The sequence below is a fragment of the Microtus oregoni genome, unplaced genomic scaffold (assembly GCF_018167655.1).
Source record: "Microtus oregoni isolate MIOR12 unplaced genomic scaffold, Mior012 000025F_ref0000491, whole genome shotgun sequence".
NCBI classification, from domain to species: Eukaryota; Metazoa; Chordata; class Mammalia; order Rodentia; family Cricetidae; genus Microtus; species Microtus oregoni.
The window spans coordinates 19652012-19675333 of record NW_024543084.1 but is presented as its reverse complement, the minus strand read 5'-3'; the positions used below and the strand labels follow the sequence as shown (position 1 = coordinate 19675333).

The 23322-nt window shown below is 47.3% G+C and overlaps 1 protein-coding gene across 1 annotated transcript; it reads left to right on the top strand.

Moving 5' to 3' along the window:
- Positions 1–344: 344 nt before the first annotated feature.
- On the top strand, positions 345–21540 carry Stom (stomatin). The gene is made up of 7 exons (XM_041675237.1): positions 345–500; positions 9045–9148; positions 10158–10230; positions 11708–11790; positions 13982–14185; positions 15534–15668; positions 19648–21540. Exons 1-7 carry the CDS (start codon positions 410–412, stop codon positions 19840–19842), a joined length of 885 nt encoding a protein of 294 aa, XP_041531171.1. The 5' UTR covers positions 345–409; the 3' UTR covers positions 19843–21540.
- Positions 21541–23322: the final 1782 nt, after the last annotated feature.

The window sequence follows — 23322 nt, the reverse complement described above, 5'->3', positions numbered from 1 at the left end:
GTGGTGTGGGCTCCTTCCTCTCACACCACCTACTCTGTGCCCCAGGCTGGCCTCAGCACCTCGTACACGAGGGCGCTCCTTCCTCTCTGATGCCTGGGACTGCAGGAGGCCTTGCTCTAGAACCGCCTTGTCCCCCGCACCTCCTCCTGGGATCACCCTACGGGAAGCTGGGGCGAGACCTAAGCATTAGCCTCCCTTTCCCAGACTCTTCCTCCGTCAACGCCCTTCAGGTCACGCCCCCTCAGGTCACGCCCCTCTGAGCAGCCCTAGAGAGGGCGGGGGAAGGGGCGTGTCTTCTCCATTTCCGGGCGCCTATTGGGAGGATCTCCGGCGGGAGGCGGAGCTGCATCCGGAGCTCGAGAGGCGTTGTTGCTAACGGCTTTCTGAGGCTCCGGCTTTCGGGACTAACATGGTGAAGAGCGACTCCGACTCAAGCAATATGTCTGAGAAACGACCTTCCGACCACGTCGTGACTCAGCGGCACCCCGTGTCCTTCAGGGGTGAGTTTCTCCTCTCTGGCACAGCCGCCCTGAGCCAGCCGCCGGGTATCGAACCCCCAACCCGCTGACCACCGGGTTCCGAAAGGCGCGTCTCCCCTGCGCTGTGTGCATTCCTCAGAACCGCGCTCTTCTCCTTTACCCCTGGTTTCTCCGGCTGGGAGATAATAGTTTCCCGGTGCTGGGATGCAACCTGTATGGCAACCAAGAGGGCGCACCTTTGGCAGGGGCGTGTATCCATTGCTCGGGACCCTGGCAGGCAGGGACTCGCTTATCCTTCGGGTTCTAGATACCACGTCAGGTGCCAGCGCTTCCTTATCTCGCGCCATGCACGCGGACCAGGGCAATCCCTGGCAGTTGTGGTAGAGGCGATTCTCCCGCGGGTTCAGCCTCTCCCATTCTCCTTTCTTTCCTGCCCCAGCGCTTCATAAGAGAAGCTTCCCATGTAGTGATCCCCACGCCCATGGACCAGGGAAGAACTCCCACCTTCTTCCCTCCAACCCCAGCTTCGGGAAACTAAGTTTCCTAAGAAAGGGCTAGGCTTCAGCCTCCTTTCCTTCCAGCTCCATTGTCTGCCTCATTCCATCCCCCTTTGTCTTAGAGATCTCGCTTTCCAGGTAGATAGCCCGCTGTTCAACACCCTACTGGGGCCTTCCTGGTCTTGAAGGCTAGAACTGTAAGAGGCCGCATCCTATCCCCTCTGAAGAAATTAGAGTCCTTGAGAGAACTACCTACTTGAGCCTTTAAATTGGACAACTCCTTGGGGTCTGGAGATGCCCAGTAAGAGATAACAAACCTCACCGAGTTCTGCTCTGCTCTCAGGAGCTTTACTGATCCAAAGGAATTATTTCTAAAGATGGAATTTCAGAGAGGATGGCACAGTGAGAGAGATTTAGGAGGCTCAGTGGGCTTTTCCAGCAGAGAACCCTGTCATCCGTGCGGATTATCTGCAAAGTCAGCCTGTCTCCCCATCTAAATCCTGTCCCCTAAGCCAGGAACACCTCCTTCAATTCTTTCCCAGGAGTATCACAAGAATTTCAGACGGCACCAGGCAGGAGTTCCTGTGTTCCATTCTCAGTATCAGACATAAAAGCATGTGTGTGTGTGTGAATCTTGCTCCATGCTTTACTTCCCAAATTGGGAGTATAGTAAAATTGAAGAGAATGATAGCAAAACAAAAACCACACTTAGTAGGCGAAGGCACTAGACTTTATGAATGTTATTTTATTGAATTCCCACAGCTGATACTCAGAGAGATTATCTTAGCCACACAGGGTTAGTGGGACCATACTTTAAATTCGTATTTCAGTGATTCCAAAACTTGAACAGGCCACTGTCTAGCGGTCTGGGCCCCCCTAGAGCGCGGGTGTGCTGGTCGACTCTGCCGGCGCCCACCTACCACAGAGGGAAAGCATCTGTAGCAGCACCCTGGGAACAAGCATGGTCTCTGCATTTCAAGATCGGTCCATTTTCTCGGTCACAGACCAGTTTGGTGTTTAGTTCTAACTCCCTTTTCTTAACGCTACATTTATCTGTTTTAGACAGAAATATTTTAGAACTGGTGAAAATGGATGTGTTCTGTCTGAAGCATATACTCAAATAAAATTTTGCTCGGTTTTTGTCACTTCCGATTTTAAAACCTTTCCACTTATTTAGTGTGTGTGTGGCTGGCTTGTGGAAGTCGGAAGGTAACTTGCAAGAATCAATCTCCCCTCCCACCATATGGGATCCAGGGTCAAATCCAGGCTGTCCTTGAGGACAGCCAGCGCCTTTGCATGTTGAGGCTTCTCACCTTCCTGCTTTCTAGTTCTTTGTTTTTAATTTTGAGCCTCAGTGGTTTGACATTAGGAAAAAAATTATTACTATAAGGTATTTCATAGAGTTTCCCAAATGTGTCATGTGCCAAACTTAGCTAGATGCTTTCTTTATAAACATCCAATTGCAACCCTGCCAATAAAGCCAGTGTCTTTATTCCCCGTCTTTCAGTAAGGAGGCTGAGAGCTGGAGGATAAAAGTACAGCCCAAAGGATTCAGAACTAAGTTTCCAACCCAGGCTCTGACTTTCTGAGCCATTTTCCTGATCCTACGGCTAGCTGTCTGTAAAGCAGGTGCCAAAGTATAGACTGGTTCAACTTGAGGACTTCATGGGGTAAGAAGCAACAAAGGAAGGAAGCCCAGGGGAGCCCAGCGTGAATCAGGACCTCCTGGATAAAGTCACTCAGAGGACTCTGCTGATGGCTGCGGTGCAATTACAAAGCCCAGCTCTGCCTCATTGGCCTTGCAGAGAATTAGTCCTAGAGACACATATACCAAACCTAGGAGGAACCAAGGCAGTTTACCTAAAGCCAGCGCATTCAGTAATGGAACATTGTGGGTGGCTTGCGAAGGCCTGTGTTGTCGTAACGGAGAGCCTTGTCAACAGATAAGTCCCTTTGGGAGGATCTCTTGGAAATAAGCAGAATCATGGGACGGATCTGTTTATTTCGGTTGTTCCAGTTGATCAGATTGGGGAGAACTTTAACTCAATAATTGACCTGAACTAAACTATCAGTGGTAATAAATGAACTCAACTGAAGACCAAGACTACGGAAGCTGTTGTGTATATGCTGTTTATGAGTAAATAGATTTCCGTGCCCCTGACTAGTCTAACACTGTAGAAGATAAAGTAACTGTCTGCTCTGCTTTTAAGATGTGAAATGTTGATGAAGTGGCTCAGAAGGGACTAAAGGTGAGGTTTAAAGAGGCCACAGAGAAGCAGCTTCCTGTAAGCTGTGTCAGCCAAAGGTTCTGGACATACTTCTGATATAACATTTATTGTATGGTATTGAAGTTTGTCGGTTGGATTGATCTGTTACCATCTCCTTTTTAACCTCACCGTAAAAACTCAGTATGAGCTGGGAGGTGGTGGCACACACCATAATCCCAGTACTCAGGAGACAGAAGCAGGTGGAACTCTGAGTTTGAGGCCAGCCTGGTTCACATAGTAAGTTCCAGAACAGCCAGGGCTACACAGAGAAAGCCTGTTTTAAGGTGAGGGGGGGAACCAAAATAAAAAAACTTCAGTATAAAGTACATAGTAATTGAATAACAGGTTAAAAGAAAAGAAAGTGGAAGGGAGTAAATAATCTTATCAATGTTGATGGGCAGCTTATTTTATTGTTCATTGATTTTAGGATAGTATATCTTCTTCCTATAGACAGACTACTTATCTAGGTTTGCATTAACAAGAAAGGAACTGTAATTGGCAAGAAAGGATATTATGCCTAGTAAGAATCCTCACTTACGAAAACAGAAGTTGCAGATCAGGAATTTTTACTATACACTTGTTCTTTCTTTTTCGGCCTCTGCCCACTTTCTGGAACTACTAAAGAAACTGGAACCTCAAGCTTTTGTTTGCTGCTTTAGTAAGTGGAGCCTTGAAAATGCAACCAGGAAAATGCCTTCAAGTATAAGACAATAAAGATGACGCCAAATGTGTCCACTGTAGTGAGCACTCATGAGATGATAGCATAGTTAGTGTACGGGGTGAGAGCAGCGTTAGAGTGAAGAGACAGGGTTGTGGTCTCAGCACCACCACTGCCGGGGTCACTCGGGAGCTCCGCTTCCAGAGGGTCAGTTCCTTATCATATAATTAGGCATAATCTTACTTCTGCATTTCCCAGGATTATCGAATAAGAAAATACATATGTGCTCCTTCCAGAGAAGCACTAGGGAACCCAAAATGCTAAACACACAGGGTTGTCTCTTCAAAGAGAGAGGTGGGAAACCCAATTTCCACCCAGAAGGCTGAGAGAGAGGTGGCTAAAAGCTCGATAGTTTTTGTACTGTGTGGTGAGTCCACACCAGATCCTCCCCCTGGCCTTTTCATGAGCTTCTCTTCTCAGCGAGTCTGCTGGCCCCATCTTTCTGGAATATGTCACATATACTTTATAAACAGCTTCATTGTCTCACAGGATTGAGTTAGTTATCATCAGGAAGTATTTCACCAAATTGTGCTGAGCTTGACTGTGCCGAAAGTACACTACTTGGGTCAGACTTAAAGTTTGAACCAACACTGGCTACTGAGTCGTTTAACCAAACTGCCTTCTTATCTCTCCTGGATCAACCCTCTACTGCCTGTGGTGGTCACAGAGACCCCACAGATATATGTTAATTTTCTTTAGAAACTTTAAAGATTATTATGGCATTACTTCCTAGAGAAAATGAAGAATAAAAAGATTAATGACAGACAGCTAGACTCAGAGAATTATACTCATTTCCCGTCAGAATGTTTGCATTTAGGGGAGTGTGTATGACAGACAGATGGACTGGCAAAAGTTTAGAACTAATTTACTACCCCATATGTGATCTGTTCCTCCTCTGAGATAGAGTCCCCAAGCAGATCGTTAGTCTTGATATTTTCTCCATGGTATGTGGGTCCCGGAAGGCAAGTCACCCAATCAAACACTTAATCCTTATGAGTGAATTAATTGTGACCTTAAAGTGTCACGCATTCTACCTAATTTCTCACTGGGTCTCCATAGCACTGTGAAAGGCACTGTTTTTTCTTCCATTTTACTGAGGAGAAAATGGAGTGGTGGGGCTGGGATCGGGCGCTGCATTTTCGATCTCGTCCATATGTCTTAGCAGTTCATCTGAAGAAGACTTAGGAATCCAATGATAAAGTGTTCTATGCTTTTTAGTTCTATTTTAAATGAACATAATGTTTAGCTCCAAAGAGTTTTTGGTTTTTCATTTTATTGAGACAGGGTTTTTCTATTGTAGTCCTGGCTGTTCTGAAACTCACTCTGTAGGCCGGCCAGGCTGGCCTCAGACCCAAAGAGATCCCCTGCAGCTGCCTCCTGAGTGTTGCTGACCAACGGCTCATGAGAGCTTTCTAACTCTGGATATTTTTTAAGATGTCTAAATAAAAGAGCTTTGAGGAGAAAGAAACACTAACATAAGGAGTGCCTGTCCTGTTTATATAAACCTTGGGCTGGCAAATTGCTTTCTTTTACTCCACAGGGGTCATGGTTAGCCCTTCCTGAGGGAAAAAAGTCTGTGGTCTGGTTTTGTGTCTTGTTTTTTTCTTTGTTTGTCTTTTAAGAATAACCCCTTTGCTGATGATTCTTTTAGGACAGTGGGCAGAAGTGTGCTCTGGAACCCTCGCGGGCCTGAAGTCTCAGTCTGGTTCGTGAGGGGTTCCCTTTCTCTTCCCAGAAAAATGCAGTTGTTTCACGGACTGGGCAGTTCCCGACTTGGCCATGTTTTCCCATGCTTGCTGCACGCACGCTGCCGCATGTGCCGTCCTTTACGGCATCTCTTTTCCTCCTCACTCACTTCCTGAGAAATTAGCTGACTAGCTCTCTTTTTAGGTGAATAGCCTTTTGGGTTTTTTTGGTTTTGTTTTTTTTTTTTTTTAGATTTTTAAATTTTATTTAATGTGTACGAGTGTTTTGTCTTCATCTATCTATGTGCACTACATGTGTGCCTGGTGCTTGTTATGGCAAGAAGAGGACATCAGATCTCCTGGAACAGGATTATGGGTGCTTGTGAGCCGCCATGTAGGTGCTGGGAACCAAACCCAGGTCCTCTACCAGAGCAACAAGTGCTCTTAGCTGCTGAGCCATCTCTCCAGGCTCTGAAATAGTTTTGACATTAAAAAAAAAGTTCCTTCAGTCCAACTTTTACATTTTTATACTTTTTAAGGGTGAATGTTTTGCTACACATGAAAGTCAGAGTTCGGTGTACATAAGTGAGTTTTGTAGGAACGCAGCCATGATCCTTGCACACACATACTGTGTACTGCCACGGTAAACGGGAGTGTTCTCTCAGACGCTGTGGTCTGCAGAGCCTGTTTCCTCCTGGCCCCTCACACGAAGAAGATTGCTAAAAAAAAGATTGTTTAAAAGATTGTTTTAAAAGGAGGAAGAGGACAAGGACAGTTGCATCTTGACTATAAATCTTTTAAGAAGAAAATAAGAATTTCCAAGGCTTTACTTTCACTGCCCATTTACCCCTAAATAAAGTGCTATTAGACCTGGATAGCATGTGTTTTTAGTATAAAACTCCTAGATTCCTATCTGCCCCTACCCAGACAGTACTAGTCAGGACAGTTTATAACATAAAGTGTTCTGCTCACATTCCGAGTCAGGGAAGGAAAGGATTGCCTCGACATACTGTAACTGAAATGGTGCAGCAACTCTTTAGCCCATCCCTTCCCCTTTGCTCAATGGTGCAGTGACCTAGCCCTCATCTTAGATGGGAGGCAGTTGCTGGCCTTTCTCAGCAGAGAACCCAATGCATCTTGAACTTCAGAGTAATTAGATCTCAGTGGTGAATTGGATTCATTACTCCCAGGGACTTTTAGTCCTGGGATGAACTGCCAGCTCCAGTTCATCTTCAAACAAGCCAGATGCGGCGGATGGATAGCAACAGACATTGCTCTGAGCATTGGTCTAGAAGCTTACAAGTAAGGAACCACTTTCCCTGGAGCCAGGGACAAAAGTTACTGTACAACTTGTACCTTTTTATGTTTGGTTTTGGTTTTATATTACTTTTCTTGAAGTAAGTTCAATTTGAAAAATAATAAATTTAAATGTATATATATATATATAATTTTAGGTTCTTTTGAAATATTTTATTATTGTTATTGTTATTATTTGTTAGAGACAGGGTTTGTCTGTGTAGCTTTGGCAAAGCAAAGTTTACAGTCAAGTATGGTGAGATCCCTATTCTTTAGAAGTTTTCTACCAATAAAGGATTGGCAAGTATTTAAGCCACAATGTCTCAGGAATGTTGATTGCTTGTTGTTTGTCATTTCCTGCCTCATAAGCTACAGAAGGAGACAGCCTTAAATTAATAACTGAGAGAGTCTGAGGAAAGAAGGCTCATGAAATTTTGGTGGGTAACTGAGAATTGCTTTTTCTTATTTGCCCAACAATCATGGCTGACTGAGATTCATTAATGAGCCCAGCGGAACCCCACCTCCTGAGAAGTGTAGTTTATACACTTTGTTGAACTGTGACCAGATGGGATGGGATCTTGATGGTTAGTAATAGGATCATTTCACTGTAAAGGAAATAAGAACATAAATATAATAGTGTTGGCGTGGAGCCAAGCATTTGATATGGACAAGACTGTGTCCAGTTTTCAAACTACCCACCTGACTCCCTGGTCCTCCTCTCTGATGCCATGTACTTCTCTGGGCTTTGAAGAATCTCAGTGTAATGATGGGAACTGCGCTTCTGTATTAACTTGTAGAACTATTTGACTTTAAACAAAATGTGTTTCTGTGCATGTGCATCCATGCCATAGCCCACATGCATCATAGCCCACATGCACCAGAGCCTGCATGCACCAGAGCACACACACACCAGAGCCCGCATGCACCATAGCACTCACACACCAGAGCCCGCATGCACCAGAGCCCGCATGCACCAGAGCCCACATGCACCATAACACACATGCACCAGAACCTGCATGCACCACAGCCCGCATGCATCAGCACCAGAGCACACATGCACCAGAGCACACATGCCACAGTGCCAGTGTGGCAGCATGCGTGTGACAGTCAAAGGACAACTTGCAATCATGAGTCCTCTTCTACCATGTGGGTCCAGGGATCAAACTCAAGTGTCCCCATCCTGGCAGCAAGCACCTTTACTTGGTGCACCATCTCACTGGCAGCCCCTTGTAAATTTCAGTAGTGCAACAACTTTGGTTTTTTTTTTAAGTCAAAAACAAGAAAAGTACAAGTTCATGGCTATAGAGGCTAATAAAAGATGAACAATAGCTGGAGGAGGATATGCTACTAACTTTATTCATTTGAATTTTAAAATATATCATGAACCAAGAAAGAAGTTGGAAGAATGTATTGAAATAGTTAACTATTTCTGAGTTTAAAGTAGCTTTTCCCTCTTTTTATATTTTTCTACATGGTTTTGCATCAGGATGTATATGTATTACATTTGTGATCAGACAAAAGCACTATGTATATGCAAAAGAATGAGGAAGACCAGGTACGATGATATTCATCACAGCATTGTTTTTGATAACAAGAAACCAGAAACAGCCCCTTTACTAATCAGGAAATGGTGGCAGTGTGCAGAAGTAATTTGCATAAAGACACTGTAATGGGTATGTGCCTTATGATTTTTGTCATGAGCCATGCTGCACCCGGAACTAGAACACACATTTCCTCTGTCTATTTGTTGGTGTTTTCCTTACGTTTAGGGATCTGACAAAGGCTGTGATCCAGCCATCCCAGTCCACTCTCACCCCCAGCCCGATGTGTGCCCCTCTTCTCCTTTCCATTTCTGAATCTTCCGAGCAGACACCGTTCCTCTTCCCCACCTGGTTATGACTCTTTATTCCTCACTGTATGTGGCAGAAGCCGAGTGTTCTTGGTTTTCACCATTTCATATACGAGGCAAGCATCAGGCCACGTGAGACGTAGACGGAGATGCATTGAAGCAGCCAGCATGGAGCACAGACAGGGCTGTTCCGGGAGGAGTAAGGTGCCGTGATGATGGCCTGTAACAGGCTGTATGGTTTTGTGTTCAACAGAAAACTCCAGGACAGAACTGGGACCATGCGGATGGATTCTGGTGGCTTTCTCGTTCTTGTTCGTACTTATAACCTTCCCGTTATCGATATGGATTTGCATAAAGGTAAAGAGCATTTCTTTCTCTTCTGGAGCACTTGGCCTGTGGGACAGATAGAGGGATATTGTACGGGCCTGTGGTTCTTTTTCTTCCATCTCTCTTTTGGGAAACACATCTGCTGATGAAATACAGTAGATCTTAAACACCTTTCAGCCACTATCCACTCAGTTCCTCCTCACAGGCAAAGTGACGATGGCCATGCCAGTTCTCTATGTCGGGATGTGAGACCACCGTGAGAAAGCATCTCATAGCTAGGATGGCAGGGCAGGGCGGGTTCGCTGGCAATACCACCACTGCCATGTTTCCTCACTTATAAAATGGGAGAAAATGGCAGTCGCTGCTGCGGATGATGGCGGGGATGAAATGAACCGCCTGCAAAGCCTGGAACCTACTGACTGCAGAGCCTGGAACAGAGCGAGCGCTCCCCAGCACAGAACTCTCCTACGAAGTTACTAATACTTACATTTGCATATTCCTAAAATAATGAATGTGTGACCTGCATTTTCGGATACATCTTGTTGTAATTAGGAATCAGAAAAAAAGCTATAAGCTTTTCTGAGCAGACAAAACATGAATGATTAGTAGGGACGCTAATGGGGGTGGAGATGGATTTCCCCGCTTGGCCCTGATTTCCAGTGTGTCCACAACCAGAGTGTTTTTCTGGGTTTGGGGCAGGGGCTTCTAGGTAGTGCAGGCTGGCCTTGAACTCACTTCGTAGTTCAGGTTGGCCCAAACTCATCATCCTCTGGCTTCTGCCTCTAGAGCCCTGAGACTAGAGGCCTATGTTGCGACTCCCAGTGCCCCTTGCTTTTGTAAGAAGTATAAAAGTGTGTGCTCAATAAATAAGCACTGTGCTTGAAAGAGCAAACGCCAAATTGATGTCTATAGACGCCGTCGGAAATGGAGAAAACGCCAGGAGGCTCTGAGCCTGGCCAGAGCAGAAACACGTTAAGAAGCTATGTCCGTACATGCGTGTGCTCATCATGGTGACTTTTCATTCCTGTTTGTTTTCCAGATTGTAAAGGAGTATGAAAGGGTCATCATCTTCAGGCTGGGTCGCATTTTGCAAGGAGGTGCCCGAGGACCTGGTCAGTACTAGGTTTCTGTCTGGAAACTAAAGTGTTGTGGTTTTTTAAACCTATATGAGTGTGTGAGTGAATGTGTGTGTGTGTGTGTGTGTGTGTGTGTGTGTGTGTAGGGGGTATGTGCACATCAGTGCTGATGTCCACAGAGGCCAGAGATATGGGATCCCTCTGTAGCTGGAGTTATAGAATTTGGGAGCTACCCAGTGTAGGTGTTGGGAATCAAACCCTGGGTCCTCAGGACGACCATCAGGTGCCCTTAACTGCTGAGCCCTCTCTCCACTCTGAGACTGGAGTGCCTTACTGATATGAGTCCCCAGTGAGGCCTCTGCTTAGAACAAAAGCTTTATGACAACATAGCTAATGGCCCTGGCCAGGCCATTACAATCTGCTTAGGGTGATTAGGTTATTGTTTGCACTGGCCACAGCTGGGAGGCTGAGCATGAGAATCCATCCAAAGAAAGCCTTCAGTTAGATGCTGGGTTTAAAGGAACGTGTCTCCACGCCCACCTAGGCTCTGGGAATTCCCAGGAACTGAACATAGTCCCTTATTAAAGGGCTTGCTGTTCGACAGCTGGACCCCGACACAGAAGCCGATAGCATTTAGTGTTGCGGGACAGTAGCCACAACGCCCTGGAGCGCACAGGAGACCCAGAGAAAAGCAGACACGAGGCAAAGCTTTCCCATCGCTTTTGTTTGGTTGTTTTTTTAAATGCTTATTTTTATTATTTTAAAATTATATGTTAGCCAGGCGTGGTGGCACATGCCTTCAATACCAGCACTTGGGAGGCAGAACCAGGTAGATTTTGAGTTAAAGACCAATCTGGTCTACAGAGTGAGTTTCAGGACAACCAGTCTACATAGGGGAAGCCTGTGTTGAAAAACCAAAAATAAACAAATAAATAAATACAATTATATGTGAATATGTGCACACGAGTGTATGTGCCTTCAGAATCCATCAGATGGTTGGAGCCCTTGGAGCTGGAGCTACAGACAGTTGTGAGCAGTCTGTATGGGTTCTGGGAATTGAATTTGGGTCGTTCAGGAAGAGCAGCAAACATGCTTGAGCCATCTCAGCCCCTCTGCTCGGCTGTTCTGTTCTGTTCTGTTCTGTTCTTGTCAAAGCAGAATCTCAAAGACTGACCTGAAACTCACTGTGTACCCTAAGCTGGCTGCAAACTCCCAGCAATCCTCATGCCTCAGTCTTCCAAATATTGTAAATACCTGCATGTACAGCTATGGCTGCCCTTCTAAATGCGAGGCATGAAGAAGTATTAGCCACAGAGTATTCCTGACAGGGATAACTCCATGCAGAGCCATGGAGGGAGACAATAACAGAGTGGAGGCACTGTACTGTGCGAGATTGTGAGCTCTTAGGGTGAGAAGTGAGCGAGAGTGTTAAAAACAGCAGTCGGGACTGAGCCCGCTAGGGCTGATCAAGCTGAAGCTAATCCGGTCTCTCCCATCCTGTGCCTGTTTACAGGTCTGTTTTTTATCCTGCCCTGCACTGACACCATCATCAAGGTGGACATGAGGACCATCTCCTTTGATATTCCTCCTCAGGAGGTGAGCCGTTCTCTAGCTATGGCCGAGGGCTCTCACAGCCTGCCCTAGGCCAGGCAGCCTAGGCCTTTCCCAGCTCTGCGGCCTTGGGTGAGTCTTTCAGTTCTCTGTGTCTCAACGTCCTCAGCTATAACATGGAGGTCATAACGGTGAGGCCAACCTAATGTGGTGTTGTAAGGAGTGACTGAGATTCCAGCGGGAACTGCTTAGCAGAGCGCTGAGACTGAAGTGCCGGGGGAGTGCTCCTTGCTGTTATTAGAAACTGTGTGACCAAGGACATGGAGCTATCCTTGTTCCCACCACAACTCTCTCCCATGGGTTTCTGACAGAAAAACAAATTCAGTCTAGTTGAACATCCTTTCTAAGGGTCTTCATTTTTTATTTGAGACAAATTGGTTAGAAGCCACAGAATTAGCAACTGCTCATTTGTTTGGTATTTTAGGAGTTTCTGTATCATTTCACACCCTTCCAGCTTGCTTCTTCACAAACAGCTCAGGCAGCATCCACAGCCAGTTCCTAGAAGGCCACATTGCAGAGAGACAAATCCTGGGGATTCTCTGTTGCTTTCCCCTCAGCTCAGGGCTCACTGCACTGGACACCAGTTCTGTCATGGCCATTTGGTGCCCATATGTCAGGAGACATAGAACCAGTGTAGACAGGAGTCCCTACGGCTGCTGACCAGGCTAACTGTGGGAGGAGGGAGAGCATGTTCCCTGGGCACAGGCTGGGAGCTCAGCATGATGCTGGAGCCTAGCTTTCTCCTATCACAGATCACATAATCCAGACACCAGATGGGAACTCCCTTACTGGTACTGATCCAAGCATCTGGTATGGTTGGACTTCTCAGTGCAGACATCTCTGGATTCTCTGCATGTTTCCTTGTCATTGATGGGCTCCCTTGAGCTCCTGGCAGGGCTGGGAATTGTGTGGCATTTTCTTGTGTAAACATTGTGGGCATCTGGTGTGCGCTGTGCACTTCTGCCTCTCGCTGTTCCCTTTCCCCTGTAAGCTGCCAGCCCAGAGTGGATTGGAACTTGGCAAGCAGCTCTTCCCTATCCCCTGTGAGCTTGCTGCAGAGGGAGATAAACCCTCTGCCCACAGTAAACAGCGAGCAGAGACACTCTGAACACAGCTGTGGCAGGCAGCCACAGGGGCAAGATCTGTGAGTAACATTCATTTTCCCATGGCGGTAAGAGGTTGTCACGTGAGATGGTAGGGAACTGTGCATTTGTGAAGAAGTCCCCTCTTCTCTAGTTTAGAGGTATTTTTAGATTGCTAAACAACAAAAGAGGATTGCTGCTTTGGAGCTTGGCAGGGCTATGGGGCTGTTTAGCTGTTGCGATTACTTTTCATTGGCATAGCTGGGGATGTTTTAAAAGGCTTCCTTCATGACCATCATAGAAATAGTCACAGATGAGGGGCTTCCAGGTCTCATGACTTACAGCCCGCTCCAGCCCACCCAGCTGGGTGCAAGCAGAGCCAGCTCGGGTTCCGGACTCCGCTCCTGCGAGGCTCGTCACTCATTTTCTAGATCTCATTTCAGTTCCTCTCTCATGTAGGGACCCACCTGGTATCAGTCACACTGTCAGTGCAAGAGAAACAAAGAAAAACTGCCCCTAAGAAACTCACAGTTGCTGGGTGGTGATGCGCACCTTTAATTCCAGCACTACGGAGGCAGAGGCAGGAGGATCTCTGTGAGTTCGAGGCCAGCCTGGTCTACAGAGCTAGTTCCAGGACAGCCAGGAGCCAGGGTTGCTACACAGAGAAACCTTGCCTCAAAAAAAAAAAAAAAGACAACAACAAAAATCAAATGAGGAAAAAAGAAAGGAAACTCAGTCTCTGGGGAAAACTCCACATCCCACTCAGTGCATCCCTCCACAGAGGGGCAGGGAGGTGCCAGGAAGTGCCTGTGACTGTGACAGTCAGAGAGACCACTGAGAAGACATCTGAGTGCTGGGAAGAAATGAACAAGAACAATGCTAGCTATGAGTGGCATCTCCAAATCTGTTGAGTGATTGGATAATCAGCTGGAGTTGTATAACTAGGAATGTTTGATGAAATCTCGAAGGGTGTAATTAATCTTCTGATGCCTTACTGAAGAATATCAGCCATTGCTTAAGGATTCAAAGAAGAGCATTTGTAGTGACAGTGAAGAAGCTGTGGTGGGTGTGTGATTGTCCTTTTCCTCCTGTAGGTCCTCACTAAGGATTCAGTGACAATCAGTGTGGATGGCGTGGTCTATTACCGTGTTCAGAACGCAACCCTGGCTGTGGCAAATATCACCAATGCAGATTCGGCAACCCGCCTTTTGGCACAAACCACGCTGAGGAATGCCCTGGGCACCAAGAACCTGTCTCAGATTCTCTCTGACAGGGAGGAGATTGCACACCACATGCAGGTGAGTGTAGACCGAAGCTTCTGTCCTACCGAGTCCCACAGCCATTCAGTCCCAAAGAAACACACAGAAGCTTTATTAATTATAAACTGTTTGGCCTCTTCGCTCAGGCTTATTATTAACTAGCCCTTACAACTTAAATTAAGCCATAATTCTTATCTATGTTTAGTCACGTGGCTTGGTACATTTTCTCTTTCCTCTTCCCAGAATTCTCCTAGTCTAGTCGGCCCGCCTGGCTACTGGCCAATCAGCGTTTTATTATACTAAAATGAGTGGCAAATCCTTACAGTGTACAAGAGCTTTATCCTACAGCAGGTGAGGAAGGTGGCTCTGTCACTTAGCCTGAAGAGATAATTGCGCTGGATCCATGACTGACAACGGCATGGCTGCCTTTTTTTCTTTTCCAGGGGTCCAGATCATATAAATGTTTTCAGACTAACATCCACAAGTTTATGGCACTCAGGTGCATGCTATTTTTAGATTCCTTCCAGTGTTCTGTTTTTCCCGGAATCCATACTATCCTCATCATAAGATCATAACGGTTTAGATGTTATTCTGCAAGAACACCACTGAAGCCCTGGTGTGTGGACAGGTCATGAATCTGCGCATACCTGTCATGCCTTCCAGTCTTGACTGTGAGGTAGATGTTACTAATACTAAGGCTGACCTGTTCAAAAACGTTACAGTATTATAAATATGAATTCCTGCCCTTCATAGAGGTTTCGCCATGGTTAAGTCTGTGGCTTGTTTTGTTTTGAAACGGCTATCACTAGAGCTCAGAGTGCCCTGTAACCTGCTCTGTAGCCCAGGCTGGCCTTGTGGTCCTGCCTCAGCATCCCCGCCACCGCCCTGCTAAGGAATATGGCCTGTGTGACGTTATCATACCTCCTGGAATAGTGCGGTTCATTCCTGCCCTTCTAAAGAGAGGAGTGAAACCGGATTTCATGGCTCACATTGACCCAGGTAGGCAAACAGTGACAAAGCCGGCTTAGCCCAGACTGGCCGCTGCACTAGTGTTTCACAGGAGCACGGCCTCAGCTGTTCACTGTGTTGCCCATCCTGCTCTTGACCTATGAGAGCGAAGCAGAGTATTGGAAGAGGTGCAGCGGAAACCACAAATAAACAGTTTCTTTATGACCCCTTCGAGTTTGCCAACAGCAGCACTGGCTCCTCAGTAATAGAATCAGGGCAGTTTGTCTCCAGCCCCAGCTTGAGCTCCCGTGGTGCAGTTTCTCTGCCACTGTCACCAGACCTGATCGACCCCACATCCCAGCGGATGCAGCTGCTCTTGGCGCCTGGACAGGAGCCTCGGTGCCTCGTGTGCTGCACTCGCTTTCTCCTCTCCTTCCAGAGTACACTGGATGACGCCACCGATGACTGGGGAATAAAGGTGGAGCGTGTGGAGATTAAGGACGTGAAACTGCCTGTCCAGCTCCAGAGAGCCATGGCTGCGGAGGCAGAGGCTGCCCGGGAGGCAAGAGCCAAGGTAATGTTTCCTGCTTGTTTAGGTTCTGTTTTGTTTAGTTCAATTTCCTTTTTAAAATACACAGGAATAAAAACACTCTCAATGAAAAACAGTGAAACAGCCCTGAATGTTTAGTATAGAAGCTCTTCTCATTGTTTCAAATCCTATTTCCTCAGAGGCTACTACTCTTAACAATTGTGTGTGTGTGTGTGTGTGTGCAAGTGCATCATCACGTGTGTGCGCACTTGTGTATCGATATGTGTGTGCATGTGAGTGTGTGAGTGCATCGTGTGTGTACATGTGTGTATGCACGAGTACATCGTGTGTGTGTGCATCGTGTGTGTGTGTGTATGTGTGTGTGTGTGCCTGTGTGTGTATGTGCATCGTGTGTGTGTGTGTGTGTGTGTGTGCAAGCACATTTTTGAGACAGGGAGTTATCTGGTCAGCAAGGCCCCAGGACCCGCCTGCCTCCCCTCCAGTACTGAGGTTACAGATGTGTGCCACCACGCCTTGCTTTTACATGAGTGCCGGGGAATCCAAACTCCAGTCCTCATGGAGAACTGTACAGGAAGTGCTTTATCTGGTGAGCCATCTCCCTAGTCCTGTGCTGGCATTTTATTTAACTAGGTTGTTGGGTTGTTGGCACAAGTACACACACTGTCCTGCATCTTGGCCTTTCCCCTTCAGTCTCATGGGAATATTGGTCTGTTAGATTTGTATCATTCGCTCAGGATTGTGAGCTGCATTCTTGATTTCCTCAGTTCATATTAAAGGCAGATTGTCGTTCAGAGCACAGGACAGTTCCTCAGCTTGCTGCCACCTGTCCCTCCCTCGTCCTCATGGTTTCCACTCCCTCTCTTTTCCAGGGACCTTTCCTTCGTACTGCTTTTTCTTTCTCCCATTCCCACGGGTTTCTTCTCTTTCTGTGTTTTCTTTCTTCTCATCTTCATCTCGCCTTTGTCTTAAGCCTACATGAGTGGCCCTTCTGGTAATTCTGTTAACATTAAAAAGAATTGTATCTTTTAAAATGACAATGTATCAAAATATGCAGCATCTCCCTAAACCCCCAGGACTGGAAAGAGAGGTAGGCCTCTCCAGAGTTGGACCTGGATTCTCACTGTAAATAGCCCATGGTGGAGAGTGCCTCACTCCGAAGTTCCAGCATTCCTAAGGGGCTGTAAAGAGCAAAGGCTTCCTGTATAGAAGGGGATTCTCTCTAGGAAACCAGGGATGAGAGCACACCCCAGCATGGCCACACAGCTCCCCCCATGAACAGCGAGAGCACACCCCAGCATGGCCACACAGCCCCCCCCCCCCCCCCCCCGTGAACAGCGAGAGCACACCCGAGCATGGCCACACAGCGCCCCCCCCTGTGAACAGCGAGAGCACACCCCAGCATGGCCACACAGCCCCCCCCCCTGTGAACAGCGAGAGCACACCCCAGCATGGCCACACAGCCCCCCCCCCACCGTGAACAGCGAGAGCAGTTTTCATAGGAGGGTTTGCTGCGCCTTTGACAGGTCTCCTAAACACGGGAGCAAACCAGTTTGTCATCACTAGAAAGGGGTAGTAGTTGCAAGTGGCCAACCGCAGGACCCTGTCCATGCTGTAGGATACCTGTCTCAGCCACAGACTGGCCGTTATAATGTCTTAGCTGCCAGTAGCAAACAGAGGAGTAGCCTGTTGGCATGCTGCCTCGCCGGAGTCGCCATGCCTTCTGCAGATGCTCACGAATGTGTGTGACATTGCAGAACTCTCATGTGTGTCCTTGCCAAACCATCACTTTCAGGATGCGTGGTGTTGTGAGAAGCTTCCTCTTACCATCCAGGTATTTGGAAACTAGGAACTGCTTTTACCTTATTATCTGTCATTGGCTAAAAGCCCATTTTTATACCATGTAAAACAATAATTTCTCATGCATAGAATATCAGAATCAAAGGATCCCTTGCTGAGAACCTGCACCTTCTATCCCCATGTCAGTGATTAACTGCGGGGCTGTTTCCCCTGAGCTTAGACTTGGCATCAGAACCCTTTTGTGGAGCTCCAGATAACAACCCTCAACGGCTTGGAGTTAGCCTTCAAAATGAAACTTGTTTGCCATTCTAGTCAGTGAAAACTGAAGCCCAGAAGAGCAGAGTGATTTCCTCAAGGTCCCATAGTTGATTAGTGGTGGGAACTCTCTCCTCCCCTTTCCCTTCCCATCTCCTCTGGGACTCCCACCACTGGCCTTCTACAACACCTCAACAGCTCCTGTCTTCCTCTAAACAAGGAGCAAAGATAAAGGAGGCCAGTTAGAACTCTGGCTACCATGCTATACCTTAGCCTGACAGCTGTGACATGAACCTGAGCAACAGCTGGCTGTCCTCAAGGGTGGGGTCCGCACAGTGAGCCTGCTTCTTAAAGTACACTACGAAATAAATGGCTGAAGCTTTGCTCACACTCAGGTTCTCATGGGAAGATAGAAGGCAGCTACCTCTTCAGTAAGCAAGCTGCAGAGAGAGAGAGAGAGAGAGAGAGAGAGAGAGAGAGAGGCCATAAACAGACTCCCGAATGGAAGTCCTCCAGTTAATAAGCCACAGGGAAACTCAGATTCAAGTCACAGGCAGATGCCACCCTAGATATCCATCAGGATGGCTTGAAAACACAGTGTGAGAGGAGCTAGGAGTGGAGAGGCAGGAAAGGGAGCCCTTGTGTTCCGCTGTGGGAATGCCTGTTGGTACTGTCACTTTGGAAGGCAGTGTAGCGAAATCTACCAAAGCTGGATGTTTGCAGAGCCCATGGCCAGTAGCTCCACCCCTGAGTGTGTATCTCATAGATCCATGCCCATGTTTACCAGGGGTGTGCCACAGAAACACTTCACCCCAACCTGGAAACTTTCCAAGTACCCATCCTGAGTTAGATGGATAAAGGCTGAGTTATTCACAGGCAGTAACAGCATTCAGCAAGAATGAACACAGCAGGGCTCCCTAAGAAAATCTGAGCGGAGGAAGCCCCTCAAAAGTGGAGAGGGGGCCTGCTTTGGGGAGGTGGCATGTTAGAGAAAAGACACCTGCTGTTATGTAAAACCAATTCCTTTGGCAAAAAATAAACCTGGCTTGCAGTTTTTGCCTATATAATGTCAACCCTAAATAATGTGCTGCCTCGAGTAGTGGTCAAGCCCCAGCCTGGCTGGAGAGCGTGCTGAATAAACCTTGCTTTTGCATTCTGGACTGGACTGGATCCTGGTGGTCTCTCTGGGGGTTGCAACTTGGGTACAACATTTAGAACTTGATTTCTCTGCTCTGTCTGCCTACTGATCATACCATCAGATGCTGTCCCATTTCTAGAGGAGTGTATTAGCTCCTTGTCTATTGCTGTGCTGAAACACCATGACCAAGGCAGCTTATTGGGAATTATCTTATCATCCTACAGCAACATGTTCAGGACAGGGCAGAATGAAAGCTTTCTGTAGGTCTGAAGAGGGTTCTGCAAGTGTTCCAGAGTTTCTCCTAATACGCTCCTGAATGTGTGAGGGTCATCACATGTGCGTGGATGGTTAAGTACTCGTTACTATGGAGCTGTCATGTACTTCCTAGTGTGCACACGAGTTCGTGTGCTAAAACTCACACTGCCTTCTTCTATCAAACAGGATCTGTCAGGTTTTGGTTCAATAAAGTCTTTCCTTTCTTTGATTTCAAAGAACTGGAATCCACGTGATTTGCAAAGGGCTTGTATCCACACACGAAGTCAGCCGCTCACCCCTTCACAGTGCTGTGGACTGTTGGATACCCTGTTCAGTATGACTGTCTTCCCTGTTCAGTGGGGGACAGGTGGCAGTGAAAGACAACGCCTTGAGCCAGACACATCCTTCAGCATGTTTCAGGAAAAGAACATCTGGAAGCGAGTCTAGGCGTTGATTCCTGGGAAGTCCCGAAGGCTGCCTAAGGCACACGAGCCCTACTGGAAGACTGCAGGGTGGCACCATGCTGTTTGCCAGCTGACCTCTTCTTCCCCTCCGTAGGTGATTGCAGCTGAGGGAGAGATGAATGCGTCCAGAGCTCTGAAAGAAGCTTCCATGGTGATCACCGAGTCCCCTGCCGCCCTTCAGCTCCGGTACCTGCAAACCCTGACCACTATCGCTGCGGAGAAGAACTCCACCATTGTCTTCCCTCTGCCCATCGATATGCTGCAGGGCCTCATGGGCTCTAAACACTGAGCTGTGCAGGTCTGTGCAGCACTGTGCTGAGCCCTTCCCAGGGGAAAGTGGGGACCAATTTAGCCGTTCAGTCGCAGCAAGATTAGCAGGAAGCTTGTCTGTTCCTATCCCTCCCCTTTTCTGTATGTAGACCGAGGGACTCTTAGAAGGGACAGGAATCCTAAGAGCAGCTGAGAGACTACTTTGGAGCTAGGATGTACCTCAATAGTAGAGCATTTATGTAGCAGGCTCCGGGTTTCATCTTTAGCACCAAACAAACAAAGTCACTAGCTTGTAAATAGTGAGACAGATAGGTGGTTTATGCACGGTAACTTACTCTTTACTAAATCTGCATCCTATTTTGTGGTAGGCTGAAGCCCTCTCTAACTTCCTTTAAACTGTCCGAGCCCTATGTGAGCAGTCAAGCCAGGGACACAGCCTCACATGCCACCCGACCCCACTGGGCAAATGTTCTGCACAGTGAAGACTTCTGTCGCCCTGCTTCTCTGGGCCACCTGTGCCTTCCCATCAGGGAATCTTGAAGGGCATTTCCCCAGTGTCTGCCTGGTGTAAGCCCAAACTCCTCCATGATCCTGTCAGAACTCGAGAAAGAGGCTTGACTGGCCCTCCCCGGACCAGTACCTCCCCCCTCTGGGTACCATACTTCCCCACTGTGGTGGGTGGTCCTTTTGAAAACAATGCCTGCAGTTTTTACAAGCCCTTTGTGCCTCCCCCAGACTTGATGGTCCCTTTCTGTGCTGCCTTAAAGAGCAGCTAAATTCTTGTCACAAAAGTGCTTCTTCTCACTTTTGCCTATTTTCATGTATCAGGTTTTTAAATTTTTGATTTTTAAAACTAACTTTTTAAGTTCTATAAATAATTGTTATATGCCCATTTGAATAGCTTATGTACAGAAGTACTTTTTAAAAAAATCTTAAGAAAACCATTACACTTTGCTCTCTGCATACTGTTAACTACTCTACACTATGAATGTTGTGACTGCTGATCCTACCCGAGTAGTTAACACGCGGAGCGGGAGCGTGTGATCCCTGGTCTTGCACAGACACCCGTGCTGAGCTCTCGCTGCAGAAGGAAAATGCTTGTTTGGCCAGGATTTTTGCTGTTGTTTTCATACAAACGTTGATACCAAGAGGAAGTGGTCAGTCCCTATGGGCCACAGTTTCTTATTGTGACATCCTTCCCTTGGACTGGAAAGCTTGGTGGTGACTTTTGCAACATTTTTGAGGCTCTTGATTCACCTGGAGATGCCTAAAAGAGCAGCTCCCTGTGGTGGGAGCACTGTTCACTCCGCTTGTGCGCCAGGCCCACATGGAGCCTCCACCTCCCTCACACCCGCTTTCTAAGCCTTGAACCCAGCTGGGTTTTCTGAGATTTCCACCCAGGACTCTAGTTGCATTTACATTTTGAATTTAAAATGATGGTTTCATCTGTTTGGAGAAGTGACTTGCCCCCCACTGAGGACCAGGTACCCCGTGTCCTGGTGCAAACACCTGCTCAGAGGTGGAAATGATACACTGGTCTCTAGATTTCTCCACAGACACCGACTGGCCTTTGCTTCTGTGCCTTGTGAATTAGTCACCCAGCAGACTACAGTGCAGTCACAGGGAGGAGAGGGGAAGGGCGAGCCGTGGGAAGGGTGCTGCTGTGGCTTTTCACGAGTCCTCCCCTTCAGCCGTGTGTAATAAAGTGTGTCCCTATAACCAGTTTCCCTCTGTCAGAGTCTGTGGTGTTGCTGTGAAGAAGTTCACTGGAGTTTGCATTCATAGTTGGGGGGGGGGGGCTTAAATCTTAACTTGAGTTTTAGGTTCTGAAACCTTAGTGATTCAGGGCAAAGAGAGGAGCTGGTTGACTGTCTGTAACAACATGTTCACAGCATGGCCCCAAATAGAAAAAAGAAAACACAAAACACAGGGTTTATTATGCTTTCTAGTTCACTGTTGTGAGTCCCCATACTGCCTGTCTTCCCACGCCTGGCTGTCCACCCTGTGACTCCCCACATTGCCTGTCTTCCCACGTCTGGCTACTACCATATGAGTCCCTGCCATCTTTCCATGCCTGGCTGTCACCCCGTGAGTCCCCACACTGTTGAGCCTGGCCACCTACCATTGCTTTTCAGATTTCTTTTTAGCAAGCAAACCTTTATTTCCAAGGGAATGGTGCACTGGAACACGTGTCTCTTCCCAGTGTCCGCATCTACAGCACTGAGTGCTTCAGTGAGAACAGCTACAGAAGGGGCCTTCAACTCGGGCTCTCCACTCAGCTCTGCTTCTTAGCATCCCATCTCCTTACCACTTACATGGAGTTTGAATTCTGTTTGTAGAATCTCAGAGGTCCCTCATAGAATCCTGCGGATTCCAATTTGGAAATGGTGCTCCTGAGGGTTTTTCCCTGAACCACCCAGTCTGTACCATGCCCTTGGATGGTTCCTATCTGCCATCCTTTTGAGAGTGTGATAAAAGCTATAGATCATCACTGAAAACTGCACACATCGGGGAGTATGCAAACTTGTATACGTAACGAGGGGAACACTGCTCCAGCAACCGTGCCTTGGAAACATCAGAACTCCTGGACAACCTTATTCCTATACCCTAACTCGATGAATAGATACCCAGTTACCTGAAACAGCTTTGTGCCAACTAAAGATCACACTCAGAGAATGACAATTTATCTAGTGCCAAGCGCTGTGCACAACAGGCTGTCATCTTTCCCTTTCACTCATAATCTTACCTGGTGTGTGAACCAGACCACGAGGGATCTCTGGATTCATCAGGCTGTCTGTCTCTTAGCAATGATGCCCACAGCATCAGGTACAGAGCAGGTCCAGGCTCGGATGAGGCTAGGGTTTGTCTAAAGGCAGCACTAAAGAGATGAGCATGGCTGTTTTAGATCTGCCCTGTAACCAGAAGGGCTTTGTGAGAGGAAGATGAAAGCCGTTGTGACAACTGAGGTTCTAGTGAGCAAAGGTGCCTGCCTGAAAGCCCCATGACACACATGGTGGAAAGAGCCAACTCCACAGGTTGTCTTCTGACTGCCTCAGATCTGCCGTGATGTGCGCATGCGTCTACACATACGAAACAAAATGTACTTCCTAAAGGCTAGAGAGATGACTCAAAGGGTAGAACTTGTTCCTCTTGCAGAGAAACCCAGGCTCCCTTCCAGCACCCACACTGTTGTGGGGTGTTCATCAGAGATGACATAATTTGTAACCTGCTGAAAGTCTTTAGCCATCTTGGACAGGTATTTGGGAAGCCAGGTGTAATCCGAGTGTCCAGAGTATAAGGCTTCTGAAGGCAAAAACCATGTTCTGGCATCTTGCTCAGTGCTTCAGGGACAGACTTTGCAGAAACAAGCAGCCTGAGAGAAGCTGTGACAGTCAGCTGGAGGAGGTTCTGCACAAGCAGGTGGCTGAATGGATACTAAGAAAAGTTAGCTAGGACATCCTGACCTTGGGTTCCTAGACTAGAGCTGGGTAATTCCATG